This window comes from Mytilus edulis, chromosome 2 (genome assembly GCF_963676685.1).
Source record: "Mytilus edulis chromosome 2, xbMytEdul2.2, whole genome shotgun sequence".
NCBI classification, from domain to species: Eukaryota; Metazoa; Mollusca; class Bivalvia; order Mytilida; family Mytilidae; genus Mytilus; species Mytilus edulis.
Window position 1 is genome coordinate 55,355,424 of NC_092345.1, and position 25,874 is coordinate 55,381,297.

Here is a 25,874-nt window from a genome sequence, read left to right on the forward strand (position 1 = left end):
TGGTAGAAAAATCTTAAATAAATAAGATTATCAATAATCAATTGATGCCATGAGATTTGATGACATTATCCAATCAAAATGAAGGTTACAAATGATGTTGCATTAGAATGAAAGTTATCTTAGCAAATCAGGCTGAAATAACTATGAAAAATGAACCAAAATAATTATGAAAGTATTTGTGTTCTGTTCATTCTTTCAAACATGTTTTTTGCACACTGTTTAAATTGAAGGCTTCTATATATTTCTTCTATATATTTTCTCTGGAAATATATTTATAAACTTAAACTTTGTGACATTTGAACACCTGAGTTCAATACTGGATTTTGGTTGAGTCCAGGTACCTCTTTAGTTCGCCATGTTGTCTTATGTGTTCTGTTGTTTGTCTTTTCACTGTTTTTGGTTTTTGTCATGGCATTTGACAGTTGGTTTGACCATATATGAGTTTGAATATCCCTATGGTATCTTTTGCCTCTCTCTATTTTGCTTTGTTTTTAAACCATGGCAATGTCAGTTTGTTTTGTCAACTTACGAGTTTGAATATCCCTATGGTATCTTTCACCTCTTTCACTTTTTTGCTATTTAGTTGCAAAAAAGGTGTTACTAGTATGGAACTATTTTAATATGTATAAATCTACTCACGCTGTTTCCTACAGAAGGAAGTCTAATGTCAAAATGTGTCAGAATTCGAAGTGACAACTGTCTAATCTGGAAAAAATAAGTCACAAAATGAGTTTTTTTAATTGAAACTACCTATGATATGAATTTTTGATTACTCTACATGAAGGTAATCTGTACCAATACAGGCTCTAAATGTCCTCCTTTAGAACTCCATAACTCATGATGGTGCTCCTTATAAAGGAGGATCATACGGAGACAAGAAGAAGATAATCTCATGTAATCAACTACATTTGAATTTAGGTGTAATTGTAATGTTATGGATAACATTAAATTAGCAAAGTAATTGTAATTTAACCATTAACTCTTCAAAGTAATTGTAATTTAACCATTAACTCTTTAAAGTAATTGACCCATCCTTAATAATGAGATTTCTAAGCTTTCAAAATTAAGTGCCTTCTCTTTTTGAAATTATTAGTTTGAAAATAAATTCAATTCTGTCTAAGTGGCTACTTAAAAGTTATTATCTTATACAGTCTCAATTACATTGAATAAGTATAGGAATAACAATGCAACATTAAGCGGGTACTTAGAGGAAAGCAATTCAACGTCATAATTGGATTTTTACCAATGAAGACCTGAGATCAAACGAACCGCAAAATGATTAATTTTTTTTATACAATGGTGCAGAAAGGAATAAATTAACAAAGAATTAGAGAAATATATATACCTGTGAGAATGGAGAGGAAATATTACTCTGTAAAAAGGAATATATCTGTAAGAGTCTGTCTTCTGTCAAAACATCTTCCTTATTGTCTATCACAGCTTGTGTAAAATATAAATCAGCAGCTCGTAATATGTGCACGTTATTACTGTACAAACTAAAAAATAAAACACATTTCATACATCGGAAATCGTGATTGAAATATGACCTTTCAGTAATCTCAATATTGTGTTCATGCGTAAATATTTGTACAATAGCTGAACCTGTTAAAATTTGAAAAATGTGCCTTTTTAATAAGATTCCAAAAACTATGAAAAGACAACAGTGAGTATTATAAAACAAGATTCCAGTTTGTGTATAGCAGTGTTCTCCCCAGGATTTTTTGATAGCGCTGTGGTAAGCGCGCGATGATCAATTCATTCACCATTTTTACATAATGTTACATTTATATATAACTACCATGTTGTTGATATTATATTTCATATTCAAAAACCTTCATTTTGTATACATATGCTTTCACTAAAATGGAAAAAAGTTACATTTTAAATATTATGTTTTAAAAATTAAAATGACTAGATAATTTTAAAATATGATTTGATTTCATTACCATCCTTCCAATTGTTTTGTGTGAGAGTAAGTATGCACTTTTAGTTGTTTGACTTATAAACTAGTTATACATCCTTTACAACTTCATAAATTTACTGAAGTTTTCAATGACCATGATGACAAGATTAGTATTTTTTCATTAACTTTTATTAACATTTCTAGCAAATTACAACTTTTCAATAAAAATGAGTTTAGTATTTAAAAAGAAGAAATGAAATTGCCCTTTCAATAATATTCAAATGTTATCAAAGACTTGCTTAAAAAAGGCAAACATGTTCCAAAATGAATATGAAAGAAATCCTATGTAATTTGTTTTTAAGATTTTTATCTTATTTTTAACGTTGAATTACCAATCAAATAAATTATGTTTGCCAATTGAAACAATTACCACATTTAGAGGTTGTGTTTGAGATCATTTTATAAACATTTGAAGACTTGCCACCAAATAAGTTTGTCAAGATTTGACAATACTTCTTTTAGGACTTTCCCTCCCAAATTATCTCCCTTAATGGCTAACACAACTTCCTGTTTACATTTGTGGCTTATGTAGCATGAAATGCCATTCCTTATCCAAGCCATCCTATGTTTATATTAAATTTAAAGCATTATCTAATTGATATATTTTGATGATTGGTTGACAATTATCGATATTTTCTACATATTTACACAAATTTTTCGTTTCGTTTTTTCCCTGATCCATTTGGAAAAGAGTGATGGATGGACAACTTATCGTAAAATACGGACTTGTAATGAATCCCTTGATAACATGAATGCTTCCTTGAAGCAATACAGGTTCAACAGCGGTTGTAAACATAAAAATAATGAAATAATCGTAGATGGTTATATAATTTAGAAATGAACTTTTCAGCACCAGAGACATGTTTTATATGTCTCTGTTAGCACGGTTCATTACTTTTATGAAGTTTCTGCATCTTTTTAAAGCGAAAACTCGAGGAAGGAAATGTTTATTTGGCAGTAAAAGTTTTGCAAATGGCGCCATTTTGTTCATTTATTGAACTGGCCCCTCCGATATTTGACTACGTTGGGTGAATTAACGATCTCTCGGTTATTTCAACCAGTCGATCACGTGATCGGATTGTGTACAAAATAATACCGGAAGTTTGAAAATTCAAAAACAATAGCGCTGATTTTGATTGGATAGCGCTGCGGTCTGCCCAAATACCACAGCGGTAAATTAGGATAGCGCTGAACATCGCGGTGCTAAAACGGCCTGGGGAGAACACTGTATAGCATCCTAAAAAAACAATAAAGTATCTTTAAGAATCAGTTAGACTAAATTATTGTTATTATATATTACTGTATGTGTTTTGACAGGCACATACAAATTCCCATTCATTTTCTACATTGGAATGGATTGGAAAATATTTTTGGATTCTTTTGATAATGATAGTTATAACTTTACCTAATTTGAGATTTAATTCTTTCCACTGGTATCCAGTCAAATATTTCTCCATCTAATTGCAGCTTTAATAAACACAAAACTATCTGATAAATAAAGTACAACTGGTCATCTGCAACAAAAAAATAAATAATTTAACATAATACTCTACTCCAGAAATAATCAATCATCATGGAAGCTATAATGGGGTTATATAAGATAGGAAAAGATCCTTTCAGAAGTTTCCTTTTATCTAGCATCCAGATTCCAGAGCCTCATTTTAGATTCAAATAGTGCGCAATAACAAACAACTTTCTCCTAAGTGAGACGGAATAAATCATAGCTAAAATTATCATCAGTGAAAAGACAACCAACAGTCTTCAAAACTCTACATTAAAAAATACACAGAGCAATATAACTTGATTTATTTCACTTGACTGGGCAGGGTTTAACTGATTTGCTTATCATAGACCAGTCCATCTGTATATAGGTGTTATGGATAAGCTCATCTTTGAAGTGTCCAGTTATGGTCATTCACTTGGATAAAATATTTGAGCACTATATAGGTGTATTCGTAAAATAAAATGTGAGACATGGTCGTTGATTTTCATGTATAACGGATTTTAAAAACATCTTTATTGTCACATTTTCCAAATTGTTAGTTGCAAATGCTAAAACACATATAAATAAATACTTATATTATTAAATCAAATAATTCGTTCATTTTTTAAATTTGTTTGGTGACACTGATAGGTGATTAGAAATTAATAATAATTATAACAATAATCACCCTTATCATGCACATCTTCAAAAAGACTGTTCTTATGCAAATTAAAATGTAAGCTTGTTCAATCAGTTGAAATAACCTTGGTAATACATAAACATAACAAAGACTTTTTATCAAGTCTGGTAGCTCATAAGGAAGATATTGGGAATCAGAATTAGATTGAAACTCTTGTATCCCTATACAAACAACTGATCACCCTAATTCCCCTCTTACATGTAAAAAAGAAAGATTTTTTGTCTCATGTACCTGTTAAATTTCCTGTAGCACTACATAACTGATCTAGTTTCTTGAGTATAACTTTTATCAGCTGGTCTTTGTTAACTAGAGGCCTAAAAGAAATCATAATATTGACTTAATAAGCTTAATATATTGATTGTATCAAGCTCAGCAAAAAAAAATTACAGCATGTACAGTATATAATTTAAAGGATTTAAGTTTTAAAGATTCTTAAATGTAAAAATGGTGAAGTTAATAGCTTTTCTTAAAACTCCAAAAAGAAGATGAATAAAAATATAGGTAAATGACATATGGGTCATTTTCAAAAAATGTCGAATTTTCAGTACACCTATGCTAAAATTTTTATTTCTAATGGAAATTTCAGTTGTAATGGTTTAAATGAAAGCTTGTCGGATTTGTGATTCAGAACATTAATAATAAACACACCTTACATCTATTTTGATAAGATTAAACTGCATTTAAGGCCGATTTTGGGGGTATTTGTGTGCGTACATTGTCAGAAAAACACATTTCAAATGATTTTTTTCCGATTTTCTGATCGCCTTGATATCTGCAAAAGGGACTTTTTAAGAACGTTAATTATAATTCTAACGAAAAATCGTAGCTTCTTTATCATTGTATGTAACAGATTATCTACAAACGAAATTCAATCAGCGTACAGGAGGTTCATGTCTATCCTGTTACCGCTACTTAAATCAGTCGTTAAATTATTCTCCCTATGAATATTGAATCAGTCAGTGTTGATTTCAAAAATGCAAAGTAAACTTTACATTTAAAACGCCTCGTTTCTTGAACGACAGTGTAGAGAAAAGAAATTTCAAGACATTTAGTGAAAAAAAAGAGCGTACTTTTTTTCATGTCTATGCTGTTACCAACCATTTTGATTAATTACACTAACAGTATGGTTGTAAAAAGTGCAATAACGTGTTGGAAACCAAATTCACAATAGAAAACCATAATCACTTCACCAAAGGGAGTAGTTATTTCACAACAGCAATCAAAAACGAAGAAATTTGTCTATCCTGTTACTATGGTTGCTATGGTTACAGTAACAGGATAGACAATTATAGACAAAAACGTCGTTTTTTTTTTTTATCTTAACATGTAGGTGGAAAACGAATGAAATATTTCATTGTTTGAACTCATCTTAAGGTTATAACGTCTTAATTTTCCCAATTAAGCATTTGCAGGTGCAATACTGATATCGGTAACAGGATAGACAAAAAGGTAACAGGATAGACTTTTATATAGTGATATATCAGAAACGTACGTTCCTGTTACCAACGAAATAAAGAGAAAAGTAAATTAACTTATGAGAAATTTACTTGATGTTGGGTTTATTTGAAAGGGTGCAAAAAGGCCGAACAATATAAATTGCTATCTTAGACTTGCATTACTGGTGGTAATTTTTACAACCTTTGAAAAACAATTTTTAGAGCCATTTTTCAGTACAACCTAGAAAATTGGCAAATAATCTATTATTTTACAGAATGAATATATATAGAAGTTTATTCTCTTGAAAACCATCTAATTGGTAACGTAAAACAAGCTTAACATTTTATCTAAACCTTTTCTTAATAACCCAAAATTTCTTTTGAAAATGGTAACAGGATAGACAAAATATTGTACCACCGATCAAAAAATGTTTCAAGATATTCTTGTATGACATCATTAAGATTGCATCTTTTAATATGTTGTTCTTAAAGTACTGTTTGTTTTGATTTGCTTATGTAGAGGGTTGTTTGAATAAGTAACTTTTAATAAATTTTTCAATTTCAAATTCAACATTTTTTGAAAATGACCCATATGGTAAAACCTCGGGTTAAAATCCATGAACTAGTAAGAATTTAAATGTCTTAATTATATTTTGTCTTTTTCAAAAGATTTATTTTTGCAATAGATGTTTTGTACACTTTAAAATCTAGCTAAAATTTGTCTCCTAATGAACTTGCATCTGTCTCCAAATAACCTACTGAAGTCAAACAACAATCACTTTTTAAGTATGACCTCAAATTTTCTAATTTGGCTTCATCCTTTTGCAGGAACTTGTGTGTGATTTCAAGTTTTTAATGGCACAGAAATTTGCATACTTATATGATTTTAAGTGATGGCGCAGAAATTTGCATACTTTTGTGATTATAAGTAATGGCGCACAAATTTGCATACTTGTGTGATTTTAAGTAATGGCGCACAAATTTGCATACAAATGTAAACACATGTATTGTTTTCTGACCTGACATGAGGAAGACACACAAGAACACTCCATAATCTTGGCAGTTCTGTACTACTGTCCATCAACATATCACTCAGATATTTTACAACAGAAGTCCTGAAAACAAAGAGCAAAGTTCAAAGTTCATATACAAGTATGATTTGTTGTTTGTTCATTTATTTACAACTTTGAAAGAAACATTAGCAAGGAAAAAGTTATTTATTTTCAAGAAATAATGCATTATTTAGGTCACTTGTTTAAGCTGTGATTTTTTAATTTGTTGACTTTTTTTCATATCATATACATGTATATAAATATTATGTGAAATATGTTTGTTTGAAAACACAATAAGAAAGAACAAATTTTAAACAATTGGATTGGTCTTATTACAGCAGATTGCATTGAGTGTGTAGGTAAAGGACATATGTTTGGTTAGCTTTCTTACTAGCTGAACCATGAAGTCATTATTAGGTTAGGAAAACTACCCTCTTTTAAGAGTAGCCTAGTTAGTCTGATAACCAATCTGTCTGTCTGTAGGACTAGACTAGTTTGAAAAGAGGGTAGTATACCTTACCTAATTATAATGACTTCACAGTGCAGCTAGCAACCAAGCTACCCAAACATATAACCTTTACCTACACACTCAATGCAATCCAATCATCTGTAATCCAATTTTCAAAAATAATCAAAATGTTTGAAAATGTCTAGATCATAACTTTTTTTATTTATAAAGCACAACATGTAATTCAATGTTTGAAAATGTCTAGATTATAACTTTTTTTATTTATAAAGCACAACATGTAATTCATACCCAGCAAATAAAATCTTACCTGTCTTTACCATAGTCTATTATATACCCAGAATAATGTTCTAATTCAGCGCCATTCTGTAACAATGGCACTTTATGCAGTATAATATGTGTCAGGAGATGGAGGGTTTTCTTGCTTTCTTTTCCTTCCTTAACTACAGACTCAGTGTAAGCAATTAGAGCTGGTAACACATTCTGAAATCCAAATGGAATATTTGTAATACAGCGTTTATTTTTTTAGTGTAAGTTTACAAAAGGGATGATACAGACATACTTACTATGTAGTATGGATTTTGCTCTTTGTTGAAGACTGTACAGTGACCTTCAGTTGTTAGGCCAAACATATGATTTTGATGAAAGTTGAAGAAATCGTCTGGATTTTAACAACATTTCAGTCTTGAAAACATAGAGCATAGGGTGTAGCACTCTAAAAATTCTAGTAAGAAATATAAATTATTCCATTAATGTTATGTAAAAAGTTTTAGAAATGGCAGTTTTATAAGAGTTTACTGTATGTACAAACCTTTTCAAAGAGAGGAAGATCTAATAATGACTTGAAAAACGTATAAACAATATCACATGGTACTTTCTTCTTCATCACCTGAAAATACATAACTAGTTATCACTTTTTGACAGAAACACAGAGTCAGTATAGCCAATGATTTACCGCCAACCATGAAAAAATTCTTTTAAACATGTAGAGAGAATGAGAGGGTAGATTACTCCAATCCACTCAATAATACGGTGCATTATTATACAGGATATGAAACAAATGGTATGCTTTTAAAACATTTTCTAGATTTCAAATTTCAATCAAATTCTTGTGAACCAAGTGAAACTTTTTCACAGATTAACCTCCTATTGGTCAATGTATTTAAACTTTTATCAGTCCTATTAAATAAGATAATGGATTGTAATGTAAAGCAGTTAAGGAAGTTCGCTTGTCATGTTTTGGGCCATTTCTGTCAGATTTTCGGAATCCTCTGGTTTTATCCATTTGAATGCCTTAAAAAAAATTGTCCATTGACCCCCATTTTTCTTTTTATAAATCTTTTACATGTATAATGAATGATAATCCATCTGTAAAAGTCTTATAAAATTTTGATTATTAATAAATAGTTTTTGAGAAATTAAACTTGTCAATGATAAAGCTATGAAAAGTCAAGAGAGAATATTTTCCCGCCAAAATTTCAATGGCTAATATCTCAAAAAAAAGAACATTGACCTATATATATATTTTCCTTTTTTAATCCCCTATCAATATAAACTAGTAATTTGAAAAGCTAATTATTTTGAAACTGAGAAATATAGATTCCTACACTGCAACAAGTGTATTACGATATTTCTCCACTCGAGACAGTTAAATTTTATTATTTAAAGCGCGAGGCTTGCCGAGCATTTTAAATGATTAAATTTAACTGTTGAGAGTGGAGAAATATCGTAATACACGAGTTATAGTGTCGGAATCTGTTTCTCTGATGACTTTAATCATTCTTTTTCAAAGATTTTCAGAAACTTGTGTTCTTTATATGCGACGTCATAAGGCAAGGTCGCCTTTTTTCATGACGTCACAATAGAAAATTGAGAAGAAAACAAAACATTTTGACGTCATAATCAAATTTCGACTAATTTGCCGAGAACAGATCTTTCACTAGTGAGGAGAAATATTTTTCTCACACCAGTCAGGAAATGTGAAAATAGCGCAAAAATTAGAGAAGCGAGCTTCCTTAATAAAAATATAGTAAATTTGATCCCTCCACACTTATATTAGGCATGATTTATCTGCAAAAAAATCATAGCAGAACATTAAACTAACATTTTATTTACAACAGTTCTTAATGAAATGAAACCAATAATCATAGATAAGTTATACTAACTTATAGCGGGTTATTTATTTTTTTTGGAGGAGGGAGTGCAAATTTTCGCTTATTTTTCGGGGATAAAACAAAATCGCCAAAATAAATTCCACCACTTTAAAAAAGGCAAAGGTATTGATAAAAGTTTTGAATCCGCCATATTAATTTGTATACCTTATTCAATGAAAATCATGAAATTTTACACCTGAGAAAATAACCATCTGTAGGGTATTTCATTAACAATAATCAATTTTGCTTACAAATAACTTAAATCAAGACTAAATCAACTTTCTTTCTTAAAATATTTAAAGACTGAATAGACTTACTTTCTTATGATATTTATTGGTTTGTCTTATATTTCCTATGTCTACCTTTCTTACAAAAATTTAAACCCTAAAAACCATAAAACATACTACAATTTTTAATAATATCCTCAGATAACATTTTGCTTGTAGTTTAATTAATGCATGGAATTAATATAATAACATATCTATCTACTCACCTGAGATATTAATTTTACAGAATTCTCTACCAGAAGTGTAGTATGTGAAACCAGTAACAAGGATGTGACTAGATGAATTGTGGTTTCATCAATTTCTTCACCCAGTGAAGGCTCTTTCAAAATTTCTATCAATGTCTGAAATGTAAAAAAGTCTTTTAGTGTTAACTTCAAATTATAAGAATGAGCAGAAGTACATCTCACCTTTTAAAATGTTTATCTTCAATAATGACAGGTGTTCTCTTTAATTGACCAGGTATCATAGGTTAGAACATTTGTTTAATACATAAAGAACTGTCTATAAACTATGTATATATAGTTACTACTGTTGCTTCATGCATTTTCTTGTGTAAAAATTTCCATGGATTGAGTGAAAATTGCATTTTCATAGATATTTGATCTCATTGTTTTGCCAAAGTCTGCATTCAAGTATAAAAAAATTTGTAATCCATTGATTATTTTTAAATTCTTGGTTCACAATTTCCCTAGAAATCCGTGAAATTTGATAACCTACATATAAAAATGAATCCACAGTATTCATTTTTAAAATCTTCATTGTTTTCTTCTTTCAAACTGTATTTAAAAGCAATTTTGACTGTGAAAGTACAGTAGATATAACTGAACAAAGAACTACACTTTAAAGGCATCACTTTAAACTAAAATTATTTTGTAGACAGAACTTTACATGACAGGTGTATAAATCTTATAATACTTGCTACTGTATTACATTTAGTAATATGATCTACCATTGAAAAGTTTTCAACTGGTAATGTGCACACATCTAAGAGCATATGTAACTGCCCTGTAACTGCTGAGAAATAGATTTTAATAAACCTTGTCCACTGGCAACAATTACAAATTTTTCAATAAAAAAAATATCTCACAAACAGGCTTTGAAAATTTTGGCAAAATGCATTTTTCCAAAATATTGTATGTGAACTTGAACATTTTTGTAAATGGCAGTAAAATAAAAACTTTGAAATTTCTGGATTATCCAAGAACTTAAACTATTTTCACAGAAATAAAGAAATGTACAATTATTTTTTTCCCAATGCCATTCTACAACGATTTTCAAGTTTTCATACAACATTTTGGAAGCAAACTTTACGAACAACTGACATTGGCAATTTTGTAATATGTCTTATTTCACACATTTTGATTGGTCTAACTGTATGCTATTTTGTAATACCAAAGATTTCCTCCCGCCCAGATCATTGGTGTCAAAAAAGTACTTTTAGCCAAAAAAGTCATATACAACATTTTAGAAGCCCAGCGACGATATGTTAATGTGCATGTTCCTAGTATAGTCCAGAAGTAAAGTCTATTGTATTATATTGTTCCGTTTAGGAGTTTGGTGTTAAATGCAATTCCTCAGTATTAAATGTTAAATATATTCAAAATTTTTCTCTACTCTGGATGGTTTAGAGCGGAGAGTATTGAAGTTTTTGATATAATTAATTATTGCTATCAAGTTTCTGTGTATTCATTTTATTTCATTCATTAATTACTAATTGATGCTATTATCTTTAATTATCATTTTTTTTATAAATTCTGTAAACCAAGTAATTTTCACCAGCAGTTTCATCAAGTAAATTAGAAATCGTGAAATTAAATAAATGCTTAGTGGACAAGAAAGGGCTTAACACGAAATAAAGTATCAGCGAAATTAAGTTGGTTTAAAGTAAACATATCTTTCTTTTTATATGAATCTATTGCCCACTCTCTCTTACCTTTGCAATTTTATCTGGGTCAGTTACCAAGAAACCAGATTTATAATTAACAACTTGGTCAGCTAGTTTAAGAATCTTCGTGAGATAAGAGGTCAGCAGAGTCTGTTTCTTTTTAGGAACATTGCTGCATGATGAGGAAATTGTTGCTGCACATGACTGAAATACAAGGTAGAAGAAAATAACTTATTTTTCTAAAAGAGTAATCAAAAGCAATCTAATATTTCAGTAAAAGATATTAAGATATCCAAACTAAATCTTTTTTTTATATTTATAAAAAAATTCTAATGAGAAGATTTCAACTGAAAATTAATCTTCTGGAAGAGGATTAATTGCTATAATATCCTCTACAGAAATCAAGAAGAAAAATAAGAGCCATAATCTGGTTCGCAAATTGGTAAAAACAATTAAATTCTACAGTTCTTTGAAAATTATGCTAATTTTATAGATAAATAAATATGATTATAGTCTTTAACTTTCACTTTAAAATGCCTCAATGATTAACATTTTTCTCCCTGACTCATCTGTGGACTGTTTGCTTTGATGTAATAAACCTTTCAACAAAATGTGAAATGTGATATTTATCACAGCACCTGTACTTTTTATAAAGACTTGCTGTATTCTAAATATAGTTTATGTAATGTGTTTTGCCTTCATGTGTGCATGTCTTTGTAATTAACTGTGCATTATGTTTTGTTGTTTGAGTTACTGTGATACTTCGTTTGCTTCTTTTTATTTTCAAATTTTAATTTTTTTCCGTCACACATCTTCAGTCTCAAAGGTTGTATTGGAATGATAACTTACCAGAATTATATTCCAGATGGTGACAGCATGTTCTTTACTGATATACTGACATACACACGTAAACATGTATGACACTGATCTTGTCACTAAATCCAATGGTAACTCAGATTTCTTTATGTTCTTCCCTACTGGTCCTAACTTAGATAGCATCAGGGGTAACACCTGGAATACAATGTGACAGAACATTCATACATTTGTTAACTTTGTAAAATACATGGCTAGCCACAAAGAAGTATCAAAATATCAATGAACATTCACCAGTAGCCAGAATATTTAAATTTTAAAGAAGCCATTGATTTGTAAAAACATTCAACTTTTTTAAACATAAATATTCAAAAACCAATTAAATGATTCCCTTTTCTCTCTACAATATATTTTTCATCCTCTTGTAGCATTATATCCGGTGTATTTCTTATATTTTGATCTTGAAACTGAGATATGTTTCTGAAGCAAAGTAAAATAAAGTTTGGATTCAAATAAATATAGTTGATTTGAATAAGAAAAATATCACTTTTAAAATATATATGTAAAAAAAAAAAAAAATTTGAAAGCGCAACTACAACAGTTTAGCTATCTAATATTTTTACTTACTGTTTCTATACAGCTGTGCATTTGACCTTTTACCCCTTTTATCATCTCAAACAGCAGTCTACCTGTGCCTTCAGCCCTCTGTAATATATACAAAAGTAAATCACACAAGCACTGTAATATACCACAGCATAACATACAAACAAATGAAAATAGAAAGTATGTCTATCACTGAATATCTACAGCAAACACGAATACTGGTTACTCTGGGTTTTGCTAAGTTAAACACACTACATTTCATAAAATGATTTTTTTGTCTGTTCTCTCAAAATGACTTTTATTTCCTGTTTGTTAGTATGTGGTGCAATAATGTTAATACCTGATGCAATGCATCAACCTCATGTTGTTTTTTATGAATGAGGTATACTGACCAATGGTCAATCAGCATAAATATCATCATTGAACATTCTGTTTTTAAATTGATGTAAATATAAGCATTGTGACATATAGTCGCCGTCAGCTGAAATTCGTAGCGGTTATCGGTAAAAATAATCTAAACTATCAACCACGTTCACTCATGATATAGTTTTTTACATTCCATTCATAAATCACCAAAAGAAAAACCACTACTACGCAATAGATAGTTTAAATTATTTTTACCGATAACCGCTACGAATTTCAGCTGACAGCAACTATAGGCAATGTACGAATTCAAAAATTTTCTATATCAAACCTCTTGATATATTTCATTGAAATTTGACAGTAAAATGGTGACAAATTATTCTAATCACTGCAGGTGAGTGTGAAAAGTTTCACCTTCTGTTTTAAATGTAACAATGTGTACTTACATCACTATGCTCCTCCAATGTTTGGAACATGAAATCAAACAACTCTGATGGATTCTTAGCCTGTAATAATAAAGATAATCACTCTCACATTCAGTCATTACATAAATTTTGATTGGCTAACAATACTTAAGAGACACTCCAATATCATGTTTTATTTCCATATAAAATACAATAGTTATGACTGAGTGTTCTATTTGTGACAATGTTGAATAATTGCATGATGCCCAGTAAAGAGTCTAAAGACTTTCATAAAAATCTGTTAGGGACTGAAATATTAATGACTTGACATTATTGGTTTCGTACAATTCTTATGTGGAAAAAAAAAAGGAAAAAAAAATGCTTCGAATAATTCTGGAGTCAGATTCATGATTTGGAAAAATTGCTATTGTAATATCCATATATAAACTGTGCATTGTAAAGCAACAGATATACATACCTTTCTCATCAGGAAAGCAAAACTCTCTGCTGCAAAGTTTCTGATATATTCCCTGTGAGTTCCACTAAGTAACTCTGAAAAGTACCTGTCAACACAAAGAGGATACATATTTGCATTTTTGCCCCTGTCCCAAGTCAGGAGCCTCTGCCCTTTGTTAGTCTTGCAGGATTTTTAATTCTAGCTTTATTATATATTTCAGAGTTTAGTTTGATGTCCATTATCACTGAACTAGTACACATTTTTGTTTTGGGGCCAGCAGAAGCACGCCGGGTCAGGTTATTGTCTCTTTGACACATTCCCCAAGTCCATTCTCAATTTCATATTTTTGTATGTGTGTGTTCTTTTTAAATAACATCAGATCAAAATGCAGCTTCTTTGGTTCAACTTATTTTTTCAACAATTCTTATAACTATTTTCTCTCTCCTCATTTCTTGATTTCTAAGTAAATGATGCAATACACATTCTTTGTCAAGATTGATGTTTAACAATATGCTAGTTACTAGTTTTTTCAATCCTTTTTCGTATGCAACCTGATGTGACGTACTATGATTTGGTGATATTACACCTAAATTGACATTCTTTACAACACCTAAATTGACTATTCAATACAACACCTAAATTGACTATTCAATACAGCACCTAAATTGACTATTCAATACAACACCTATATTGACTATTCAATACAACACCTATATTGACTATTCAATACAACACCTAAATTGACTATTCAATACAACACCTAAATTGACTATTCAATACAACACCTATATTGACTATTCAATACACCACCTAAATTGTCTATTCTTTACAACACCTAAATTGACTATTCAATACAACACCTAAATTGACATTCTTTACAACACCTAAATTGACTATTCAATACAACATCTAAATTGACTATTCAATACAACACCTTAATTGACTATTCAATACAACACCTAAATTGACTATTCAATACAACACCTACATTGACTATTCAATACAACATCTACATTGACTATTCAATACAACACCTAAATTGACTATTCAATACAACACCTAAATTGACATTCTTTACAACACCTAAATTGACTATTCAATACAACACCTAAATTGACTATTCAATACAGCACCTAAATTGACTATTCAATACAACCCCTATATTGACTATTCAATACAACACCTATATTGACTATTCAATACAACACCTAAATTGACTATTCAATACAACACCTAAATTGACTATTCAATACAACACCTATATTGACTATTCAATACACCACCTAAATTGTCTATTCTTTACAACACCTAAATTGACTATTCAATACAACACCTAAATTGACATTCTTTACAACACCTAAATTGACTATTCAATACAACATCTAAATTGACTATTCAATACAACACCTTAATTGACTATTCAATACAACACCTAAATTGACTATTCAATACAACACCTACATTGACTATTCAATACAACATCTACATTGACTATTCAATACAACACCTAAATTGACTATTCAATACAACACCTATATTGACTATTCAATACAACACCTATATTGACTATTCAATACAACACCTTAATTGACTATTCAATACAACACCTAATTGACTATTCAATACAACACCTAATTGACTATTCAATACAACACCTAAATTGACTATTCAATACAACACCTATATTGACTATTCAATACAACACCTAATTGACTATTCAATACAACACCTAAATTGACTATTCAATACAACACCTAAATTGACTATTCAATACAACACCTTAATTGACTATTCAATACAACACCTAAATTGACATTCTTTACAACACCTAAATTGACTATTCAATACAACACCTAAATTGACTATTCAATACAACACCTTAATTGACTATTCAATACAACACCTAAATTGACTATTCAATACAACACCTAAATTGACTATTCAATACAACACCTAAATTGACTATTCAATACAACACCTACCCATACACCTGCTGAATATTCTTGACAAGGTACCTCCACAGGTATTTAAACAGGTAGGCCAGCGCTGTAAATACTTGCTCCAGTAGGTCAACATCTTGTCCAACCAAAAGACTTACCAACAACTTAAAAAACTGGGGGAAATATACTATAAAATCTTTTTGTAGGTCTCTAGATAACTGAACTGTCAGACTGAAATCAGAAAATATTTATAAATCAAAATAATAATTTAGATTTTGCAATATTATGTAAGTAAGAGTGTATAGATATAGTGAGTATTTGCACTTTAAATAATCATATAATGTAAATTAACAAACTATAGCTCACATTTTATAAGGATGAGATCTTAACTTTTATTATTAAAATGTATACTGATCTTTTTAAAGCGGCAGAAAGCATCTGATCAGTCACAATAGAACACAACCAGAATATTTTATTTGAATCAATAGTTTATCATGGTTTTTTTCTCTCACTTACAGCATTCTGTAAGAAATCCAAGCAGCCAATACAAGTAGTCCAGCCCTGGCCTCAGTGACTCATTTTTTTTTAATTTTTTTTTTTTTTGTTGTCACTGAGTCCAGCTCGCCCTCCATTACCTTCAATGGTGCAAGCTCCCGGGTAGATTACCCGGGGACGATAGAGACAATGCCAGAGAGCTCAAGTACGCAAATTGTATCACAAATGGTAAAACTTGATAAAATAAACAAGTTACATACCTGAAATGCTTGTACACTATATGGAAACTCATCTTAACAGAAGGAAATCCCTTGCAGTCGGAGCTGTGGACATCTTGTTTACATCAGTAACGCTATATTACGGAACGTGACGTTTCTACGCTATAACGTTAGATGAAACGAATTCAATGTATCGATACAGATTTTCAACGTTCAACTCGTTAAATCAACTATTTTGCACCTCAAACTATTTAAACGCGGACCTTAGGGCACTGAATGCTGCTGGTAAATTATGACACTTTAAATCATGTTTATATATGTGTACCTTCTGTTGTTCGGATGAAGTTTACTTCATGATTGTGTTTTTTTTTTTCTTCAGTTCCCGGCAAGTGACAGAAAGTTCAAACCAAATTAATCAGTTTTAACTTTCCACATATCATGGTTTCTTTCAGTAAATGACCGGACAATTATTATAATAAATTTCTTCATTAATTTATCATCACACTTTTATTTTTTTAACATTTTTTTTATCCCGAAATTCCATCAAAAATCCCGAATATTTAATTTGGGGTTGCCGTACGGCCAACAGGCGGCTCTGTCCATTTCCCTGCGATGACATATAATATATCAACCTTTTTGAATGTGAATTAATTGTTACTTATGACAAAATGAAGAACAACTTTAATACTGACGATTTTCATTTTCTCTCATTTTTTTTTAAGTTCTTGTTAAATACTTTAACGCGGTAAGTCTTTTTTTTTTTCTTAAGCAGCGAATGATAAGTCTGAAATTGTTTTTCACTTAAAGTCTTTTATTAGTGTATTCAATTTAACATTGTAATTTAATGCAATTTAATACATTTTTCTTTCTTTCAAATTAAAGAAACACATACCCGCTATTAACATATGGACCAAAATAAAGTATTTTGGATGGTGATCGATAAATCATTTTCCAAGTCCAGTTTCCAAAATCGTATCAGGGCCAGACCATCTCCGTTAACATTCGGATAGAAAAATTGTTAAAAAATAAAAGCTAGTGTAATGGTTAGTTGATGAAGAGATTTCATATTGTCCTGTCATTGACTGAAAATTTACGAAGAAACGAAATAATCGTTCGAGTTATATTAGATTCTATTTTTTTAGTCCTAGAAGATATGGCCTACTATGAAAACATTGACGTTACGCGCGATGTTCGTACATGTAAGCGTAACACAACGTCGCGAATATTTCGTAACGTTCAAACCGAAAATTCGACTGAAACGTTGTTTTTAAGCAAGTGCGACATTCTTGTAAGACTCGGCAAAATTGACGATGCTTTTTAACTACTTATCGAAAATTGATGTATTTTAGTTTTTTGATAATGGAAAAACCCGTTTTTCAAAATATTAAATAGTTTTGACGAAAATCATAGTTTAGTGGTTACAATAAATGAAATATGTTACGCGGGACAACCTAAAAATCGCCGTTTTAAAAACATTAAGCTTGTCGCATGCAGCATAAAACATAGTTTCAACAATTATTTTTTTCGTTTTTATTTTTAAAATACGTACAATAACAATGCATATGATATCACACAATTATATATTTTGGACTTGCGTCTTGCCAACTACACCGAATTTCCAATGAGGTACGAACATCGTGCGTAACGTCATTCCTTTACGGGTGTGAAAGGTTTTTTTACCCGAAGAAAACGTTCATACATCCGAGTTAATGCAGCAAGTTCTTTAATTATAAAATCATTAGAAAATAAAAATTATTTTTGTTTTGGTAACTATGTGACATTTTTAACTGTTAATTTCCCTAGATGCAGAGTGCCGACAGATTTGTTGCAAAACGTAACAGTTATTTGACATTGATTGCTTTATCGTTTTCCCCGGAATATTCTGCTGATTGTTGACCTTCAAAAATATAATTTTTGAAAATTCTATTGATACCTAAGCATCTGCAAGATTTATCTATATATATAACACTAGAACACACCCGTGATATCGCGGGTCCGTGACTGAATTAAAGTATTTAACTATGCGCAAGCCTTATTTTAGTATTAGTATTGTCATCTGATAAAGTCATGCCGATTGTAAGATACACAGTTTTCTCTGCTTTCAAATCTTTCTGTTTGAACCCGTCGAACTGGAACTTATCAATTATTGATAATATTAATTATTTGGAAAACAAAAGGTCCTGGAATGGAGTACTTTTTAATCAACAGCATTGTCCTATATTAGTTATAAATAAAGTTGAATTCTTTGATTGGCTGTTTTACATCATGCCCGATAACAAATTGAAAACTGTACCTATACGCCTTATTTTAGTCCAGATTTTTAGTATTCGTATTGTTATCTTAGAAAGTCTAACTGATTAAAATACTACAATAGGTAACAATTTGACAATTAAGTAGTGACAACCCTGTGATTATGACCCGTGTAATACTATATAGCATATTAATCCTGAATACACCGTTTGGTGGTGCGCCTGACAGATGCGGAACGTACAGATAAGGTAATCGGTAACAGGTGAATATACTCGTAATTTTAGTATAATTATAGATATCTTCTTATGCATTACGGACTGAGTTTTAACACTTTATTTTTATTCTTGCAATTACTTCTCATTTATATTCTTGCAAAAACTTCTCATTTATAATGCACGCCGTATCCCTATGAAATTTTGTTTTGGAAGTAGGAATTTAATTTATAGAAACTCAGGTTTGGTGTATGAAAATCCGGGAATTGTAACCCTATTAATGCAATTTCGTTCATCCCATCCGTTTGAATATGATCACAAAAAACACCAATAGAAAAATAGATAAACGAAATTTATTGGACTGAAAGAATACGGATTGAATAAGGAAAAAGCAAAACACAAGCAGACGTTGAAACTCATGATCATACAAAAATTAGTTTGTCAGCATGGAATGAGAAAAAAAAAATGGTTATTGTTCGAATAACTTTCCCTGTATTCCAAGTAAAAACAGTCTCTGAAATTCATTGTTCTGTACAGAAGAAATCCGATATAGAACCGAAATGGTTTCTGGATTTTTTTTTAGTGTTGGTGTTTTTTTGTGTGAATAAATGGAGGTATGGGATATACAATAAGATAGCAAAGGCTATACAATTAACGACATCAAAACCATAGACATTTTTCAGTTTCCTAGTACATATTTGTTTAAGTCCTTAAACTTCTAATTGAACTTCTGGAGAAAAATCAAACCATAATGAAATCAGGAGATGTGGTATAGTTGACAATGAAACAATTTTCCACCAAAGACCAACTGACGTACATGATAGCTTGCTAACATTGCTACATTTGATAACACCAGTTTACCATTTCACTACACTGCATATTCACTGATACATGAATTGTCACCACATTCCTTATAAAATAGCACCATCATATTGTTTAACCGTTCGGCAGTCCAATTTGCACTGGGTATATATATAGGTTTCATATATACGGCTTATCTATTAGGACGGCTTTTAAATAGTATACCTGCTTGCATGCTTGTACTAAAGCTGCGTATATCGTCAGGGTTTTTTTGGAAATGACAGGTTGCTGGATTTGGCATTATGATACATAATATAAAATAACACGCAGAATACAGACTCCGGCTTACATGTCGTACATGCACAATTTCAAACTGGAATTTTTGCGGGGAGTGTTTTACTTATATAGAGGGTGCATATGTTAGCGTAATTTCATTCCACCGTGTATTTATTCCGGGTATCTGTTTTTCACTAGAGAATATTGGAAGTAAAAAGTGTCACGAGCGTCGATCTTGGTATCGTTGTTTTGTTTATATTGACCGGTTTATTGTTTACATATATACATTTATGGGTTGAAATTAGAATAATTTTCAGGGAACCAGTTTAATAGGTCCTTCATTACTGAGTAAAAATATATAAATTTTTCGTCAAAAGACAAGTTATAAAATTGATCGTTATGTTTTACTGCTTCATTATACAATATATGTCGAAGGTCTGCATATAAAGGACATAAAGTAACTACCTGTTTCTCATCTTCAATTTCGTTTTTACACATGAAACAACATCTTTCATTTACTGGCTTTTTCTCATATCGTCCTGTTTCTATTTTAATTGGCGCAACGCCACATCTAAATTTTGCATAAGCACTTCTAAATTTAATAGACATATTTTGTTTTAAATATAACTCTGTACAATATTGTGATTTATATCGCTTATAAGTACGAAGCATGTTACCATTATTCTGTGACAAAATTTTCGTTTGCCATTCTGCAATATATTTATTAAATAAAACATTTTCAATTTGTAGAACAATTTTCTTTATGCAGCACACTATCAATACTAGTATACAAATCAAAGTTACAATATTTAAGTTTTTTTCATGACTCTATTACACTAGTTTTTTTTTTTATTATTTACAGCATTTTTATGTGACCATTTGAAAACTTTATAATTTATTCTGTCATTGGTCATGGCACTACATCTTGCCCAATGCCTTAAGACACATGTCCATTGTTTTACACTAGGAGGTCTCCATCCCATGTCCCCGTTAATTTCATCATTTGGCGTATACTTACCAACACCTATAAAAAAAACCTGATAGCTCTGTTCTGGACAGCGTTGATACAAGAAAAAGAACGAGTGCCCCAAATGGATGCACCGTAGCTTATTACTGACCAGACCAGAGTATCAAATAATGTTTTAAAGGTACTGTGCTAGAAACCACAATGTGCTTTACATTTAACAATTAATAAACTTAGAGCTCGACTGGCAGACATGGCTACAGCTTTAGCCATGATATTATGATGAGTGGTGGATATTTGGAACTGGATTCGGATTAACCAACCTTTTAAATTCTGTTGATGGATAAAAAGCAATATGTGAATTTGTCGCAAAAATTGACGTTTTCCTATAAAATTACAAGACCAAAAATGGTGACCAAAGTTTTTATGCATACAATGACTTATACTGATGTAACTAGATTCAAAATACAAGTGTGCCAAAAAGTTTAGAAATCGGGAGATATGCCATTCGGTATCGTGTTACGAGTTTAAACGTTGAAAATCTTTATCGATACATTGAATTCGTTTCGTCTAACGTTATAGCGTAGAAACGTCACGTTCCGTAATATAGCGTTACTGATGTAAACAAGATGTCCACAGCTCCGACTGCAAGGGATTTCCTTTTGTTAAGATGAGTTTCTATATAGTGTACAAGCATTTCAGGTATGTAACTTGTTTATTTTATCAAGTTTTACCATTTGTGATACATTTTTCGTACTTGAGCGCTCTGGCATTGTCTCTATCGTCCCCGGGTAATCTACCCGGGAGCTTGCACCATTGAAGGTAATGGAGGGCGAGCTGGACTCAGTGACAACAAAAAAATTTTAAAAAAATGAGTCACTGAGGCCAGGGCTGGACTACCAATACAAGTTCAAAGTTAACTTTAAATCAATATATACCATTATTTCTATATTAAATCAATATATACCATTATTTCTATATTAAATCAATATATACCATTATTTCTATATTAAATCAATATATACCATTATTTCTATATTAAATCAATCCTAAAAGACATGTGGTCAGTTAGTATGTTTACTCTGAAATAGTTTTTATTTCCAAATTATAAAAAAATCAGTTTTCTTCACATGCTGAATTATTTATGTAAATTAATTTCATTGTGAAAAAGCTTGTGTGTTTTCTAAGTTTTTGGGGTTTCTAAGTTGTAGGTACAAAGTATGACAAACTAACGATCTGAGTACTTCCCTTTGACAAGATTACATGTACCTGCTTCTCATGAAATGATACCTTTCTGAGAAATATGAAAAAATCCTAGATAGAATGAGATAAAGTTTGAGGAATTTAAATATGTTTACTTACTCTAAAAGAGCGTCCAACGCCAAACTGCTTGGGACCTGCAGATGTTTTGTAAGTCCAGCAACAATATCATCCTGTTATAACAAAGTATTAGCAAAATGAAGCAAATCACAGTATAAGCAAACATACTATTACATACATCTGGTAAAACCATTTACATGATAGAAGAATACTTAGTATATGCAAACATTAAGGACACAGTCACTTCAGAGGAAATCAGAGAATTATTTTCAATATCAAATTATTGAAAAAGAGTGTGTTGTGTACCCTACAAATTTCAATAGTTTAAGTTAAACCAGACTTAGGATACATCTAAAGTACTACATTTTAGCAGCCATTACATTTTATTTAAAGTTAAAGTTAAACCAGACTTAGGATTCAGCTACAGTACTACATTTTAGCTGCCATTACATTTTATTTAAGGTTAAAGTTAAACCAGACTTAGGATACAGCTAAAGTACATGTACTACATTTTAGCAGCCATTACATTTTATTTAAAGTTCAAGTTAAACCAGATTTAGGATACAGCTAAAGTACTACATTTTAGCAGCCGTTACATTTTATTTAAAGTTAAACCAGACTTAGGATACAGCTAAAGTACTACATTTTAGCAGCCGTTACATTTTATTTAAAGTTAAACCAGACTTAGGATACAGCTATAGTACTACATTTTAGCAGCCATTACATTTTATTTAAAGTTAAAGTTAAACCAGACTTAGGATACAGCTACATTGTAAAGTACTACATTTTAGCAGCCATTACATTTTATTTAAAGTTAAAGTTAAACCAGACTTAGGATACAGCTAAAGTACTACATTTTAGCAGCCATTACATTTTATTTAAAGTTAAAGTTAAACCAGACTTAGGATACAGCTAAAGTACTACATTTTAGCAGCCATTACATTTTATTTAAAGTTAAAGTTAAACCAGACTTAGGATACAGCTAAAGTACTACATTTTAGCAGCCATTACATTTTAGCAGCTATTACATTTTATTTAAAGTTAAAGTAGGTGATATGCTTGATAAGTATTGGGTTCACGAACCAAAATTCAAAATAGAGGGTTCATACTTTCATCATTTCTTTCAAGTTTGTTACATTTGTCTTCTGTTAAAATTCAGATATTTGCAACAGTATTTTTTTTAAACTAATATCCTGTTGCTAGAAACAGATAAGGTCATCAATAATAATCCTTAAAGGGGATCATAAATGGATATTTTAAAGCAGTAAAATATCCTTTTCATAATTTTTCTTTCAAAAAGTGTTTATTGAAATAGGACATTTTACTCCTGAATATTCAATTTGGTAAAGGAAGAATCTGTTTACACTACAGACAAATGTGAATCTAGTTCATAAATATACAATATATGTACATTGTTGGAAAATATAAAGTTTTCTTTGTATGAGCTTTAGAAACAGGACGAAAAGCAAGGCTTGCTGAGCTAATCTTCTGTTTCGCAGCGAGTACAAATAAATTTTATATTTGCTGACAGTGCACATATATTGTTTTTATCCTGAAACTTAGTTCAACACTTGAAGCTTTAGTTATTGAAACAAAATCATGCTCTTTAGTTTTCAAAGAAATTGACATAGTGTAAACGCGGACCGCAAAGAGGCCCTAAAATGAACTGGTAGTGAAAAGTAATATCCACATTACCACTTTCTCATGTACAAATAAAGCAAAAAAATATTTGTGTACCTGTTATTTTTACAATACAAGGCTGATTGCAGGATAAAATAATAGATATGGAATTTGGAAACTCTACACATTAAGAATGAAAATACAATCCCTTTCTATTTAGCCAGTAGTTTTCAGAGGAAAAGAGTTAAAAAAAAAAAAGGTTAATGGACAAACAACAGAACTCAAGTGTTGGAAATTTTCCTTCAGCTTCAAAACTTTGCACTTTACATAAAAGCAATAACTGCAACTTAAAACCTCTATTTTACTTATAACCTACCTTATGATGGACAAGTTGTGCAAATGTCTGTACTTGATTAGATATCTCCTTCCTAAAGTCAGCTGTAAAAAAATAAGGAAATTTAGATATTTGTAGAACAAAAGAAGTTGTATGTATAATATTGATTGATTGATTGTTGTTTGCTTTACGCTGCATTAGTGCAAAAAGGCTATATTGCCGGGTGAGCTAATTGAAAAAATTTTACAATTTAAAGCATAATTTTAAAATCAGACAAAAGTCCCTTATAATATCTATCAAAGTATCAAATCCCTGATACATTTGTATATAATACATAAGTACAAAATCTCTGCTTTTACAGCTAGTTTTGCTATATTACAAAAGTTTATAACTAATACAAGTCCTTAATTGGGCCAATTATGATTTTGACACTATCATTGTATATTAAATTCAACTGAAATCTCATTCATACACATTTTGTTTTTTACAAATATTTTTATATAATTACCATAGTGTTTAGTACAATTCAGTTCTGTCCATTTTTCAATGGCTTCTCCAAAATATGTTAAATTCTCCTGTAGATATAAAAATTACAATTATTAAATACAATTAGTACTTTCCCCAGGGCCTTTTAGCATCATTGTAAAGTGAGTCAATTTGATTTGATTTAATCATAATGTTTTATGGTCGTTGTCTCATCAACATACAATGGACACCCATCATAATTTTTTTATTCAAACTACTGAGTGTCTAGAACAATAAAAACGATATTTCCAGTCAATATCATTAGCTAATGTTATTTTTAACTCCAGAATAATAATGATTGAAGTAACCTTCTGGACATTAATGCTCTAATTAATGATAAATGTGATTCACCCAACAAAAGTCTACACATTTTTAATTTTGATATTTTACTAACTAATTTATGTACTACACAAAATGGATATCTAGTATTTCTATACTACTTGATCATGATAGACAACTGACAGAATGAAGTGCAGATTCATGAGTTATCTTCCTTTTCCGTCTTTTCATGTTGCATTTCATATAATTTACATTTCACAGGACCTTAGAATTAATGGGTTGTTTCTAATACTTCTTTTACAATCTAAACAAAATATTTAATAGACTGCTTTTCATTCATGAATTGCCGTAGTCTATGATTCTTAGGTGGAGTGATACATGAACATAATTTATCAGTTTTATACAGTCATTACTGATGATAACAAACCTCTGGTGTATCATCATGATGAACTACTCTGTGAATAACATCTATGTCAACTTTGGCTATCCTCTCGGAAAATGTCTGAAACTATAAAAATAAATAAAAAGGATTAACTCTTTTAATAAGAATAGATTTCGCCATTGCAAAATATCAC

At 30.4% G+C, this 25,874-nt stretch overlaps 1 protein-coding gene across 1 annotated transcript in view; it reads right to left on the minus strand.

The window, feature by feature from the left end:
- Positions 1 to 25,874, minus strand: part of LOC139510275 (small subunit processome component 20 homolog) — an 84,066-nt gene that overhangs the window by 50,070 nt on the left and 8,122 nt on the right. Inside the window, exons 2-19 of the mRNA XM_071296767.1 lie at positions 25,727 to 25,807; positions 25,004 to 25,070; positions 24,538 to 24,599; positions 22,584 to 22,654; positions 16,048 to 16,236; positions 14,087 to 14,171; positions 13,651 to 13,710; positions 12,866 to 12,943; positions 12,275 to 12,436; positions 11,474 to 11,629; positions 9,747 to 9,881; positions 7,912 to 7,989; positions 7,411 to 7,583; positions 6,602 to 6,697; positions 4,378 to 4,460; positions 3,369 to 3,477; positions 1,346 to 1,496; positions 640 to 705 (exon numbers count right to left, since the gene is read on the minus strand). Of these exons, the coding sequence (XP_071152868.1) occupies positions 640 to 705; positions 1,346 to 1,496; positions 3,369 to 3,477; positions 4,378 to 4,460; positions 6,602 to 6,697; positions 7,411 to 7,583; positions 7,912 to 7,989; positions 9,747 to 9,881; positions 11,474 to 11,629; positions 12,275 to 12,436; positions 12,866 to 12,943; positions 13,651 to 13,710; positions 14,087 to 14,171; positions 16,048 to 16,236; positions 22,584 to 22,654; positions 24,538 to 24,599; positions 25,004 to 25,070; positions 25,727 to 25,807 (1,902 nt within the window). The remainder of the gene's footprint in view (positions 1 to 639; positions 706 to 1,345; positions 1,497 to 3,368; positions 3,478 to 4,377; positions 4,461 to 6,601; positions 6,698 to 7,410; positions 7,584 to 7,911; positions 7,990 to 9,746; positions 9,882 to 11,473; positions 11,630 to 12,274; positions 12,437 to 12,865; positions 12,944 to 13,650; positions 13,711 to 14,086; positions 14,172 to 16,047; positions 16,237 to 22,583; positions 22,655 to 24,537; positions 24,600 to 25,003; positions 25,071 to 25,726; positions 25,808 to 25,874) is intronic.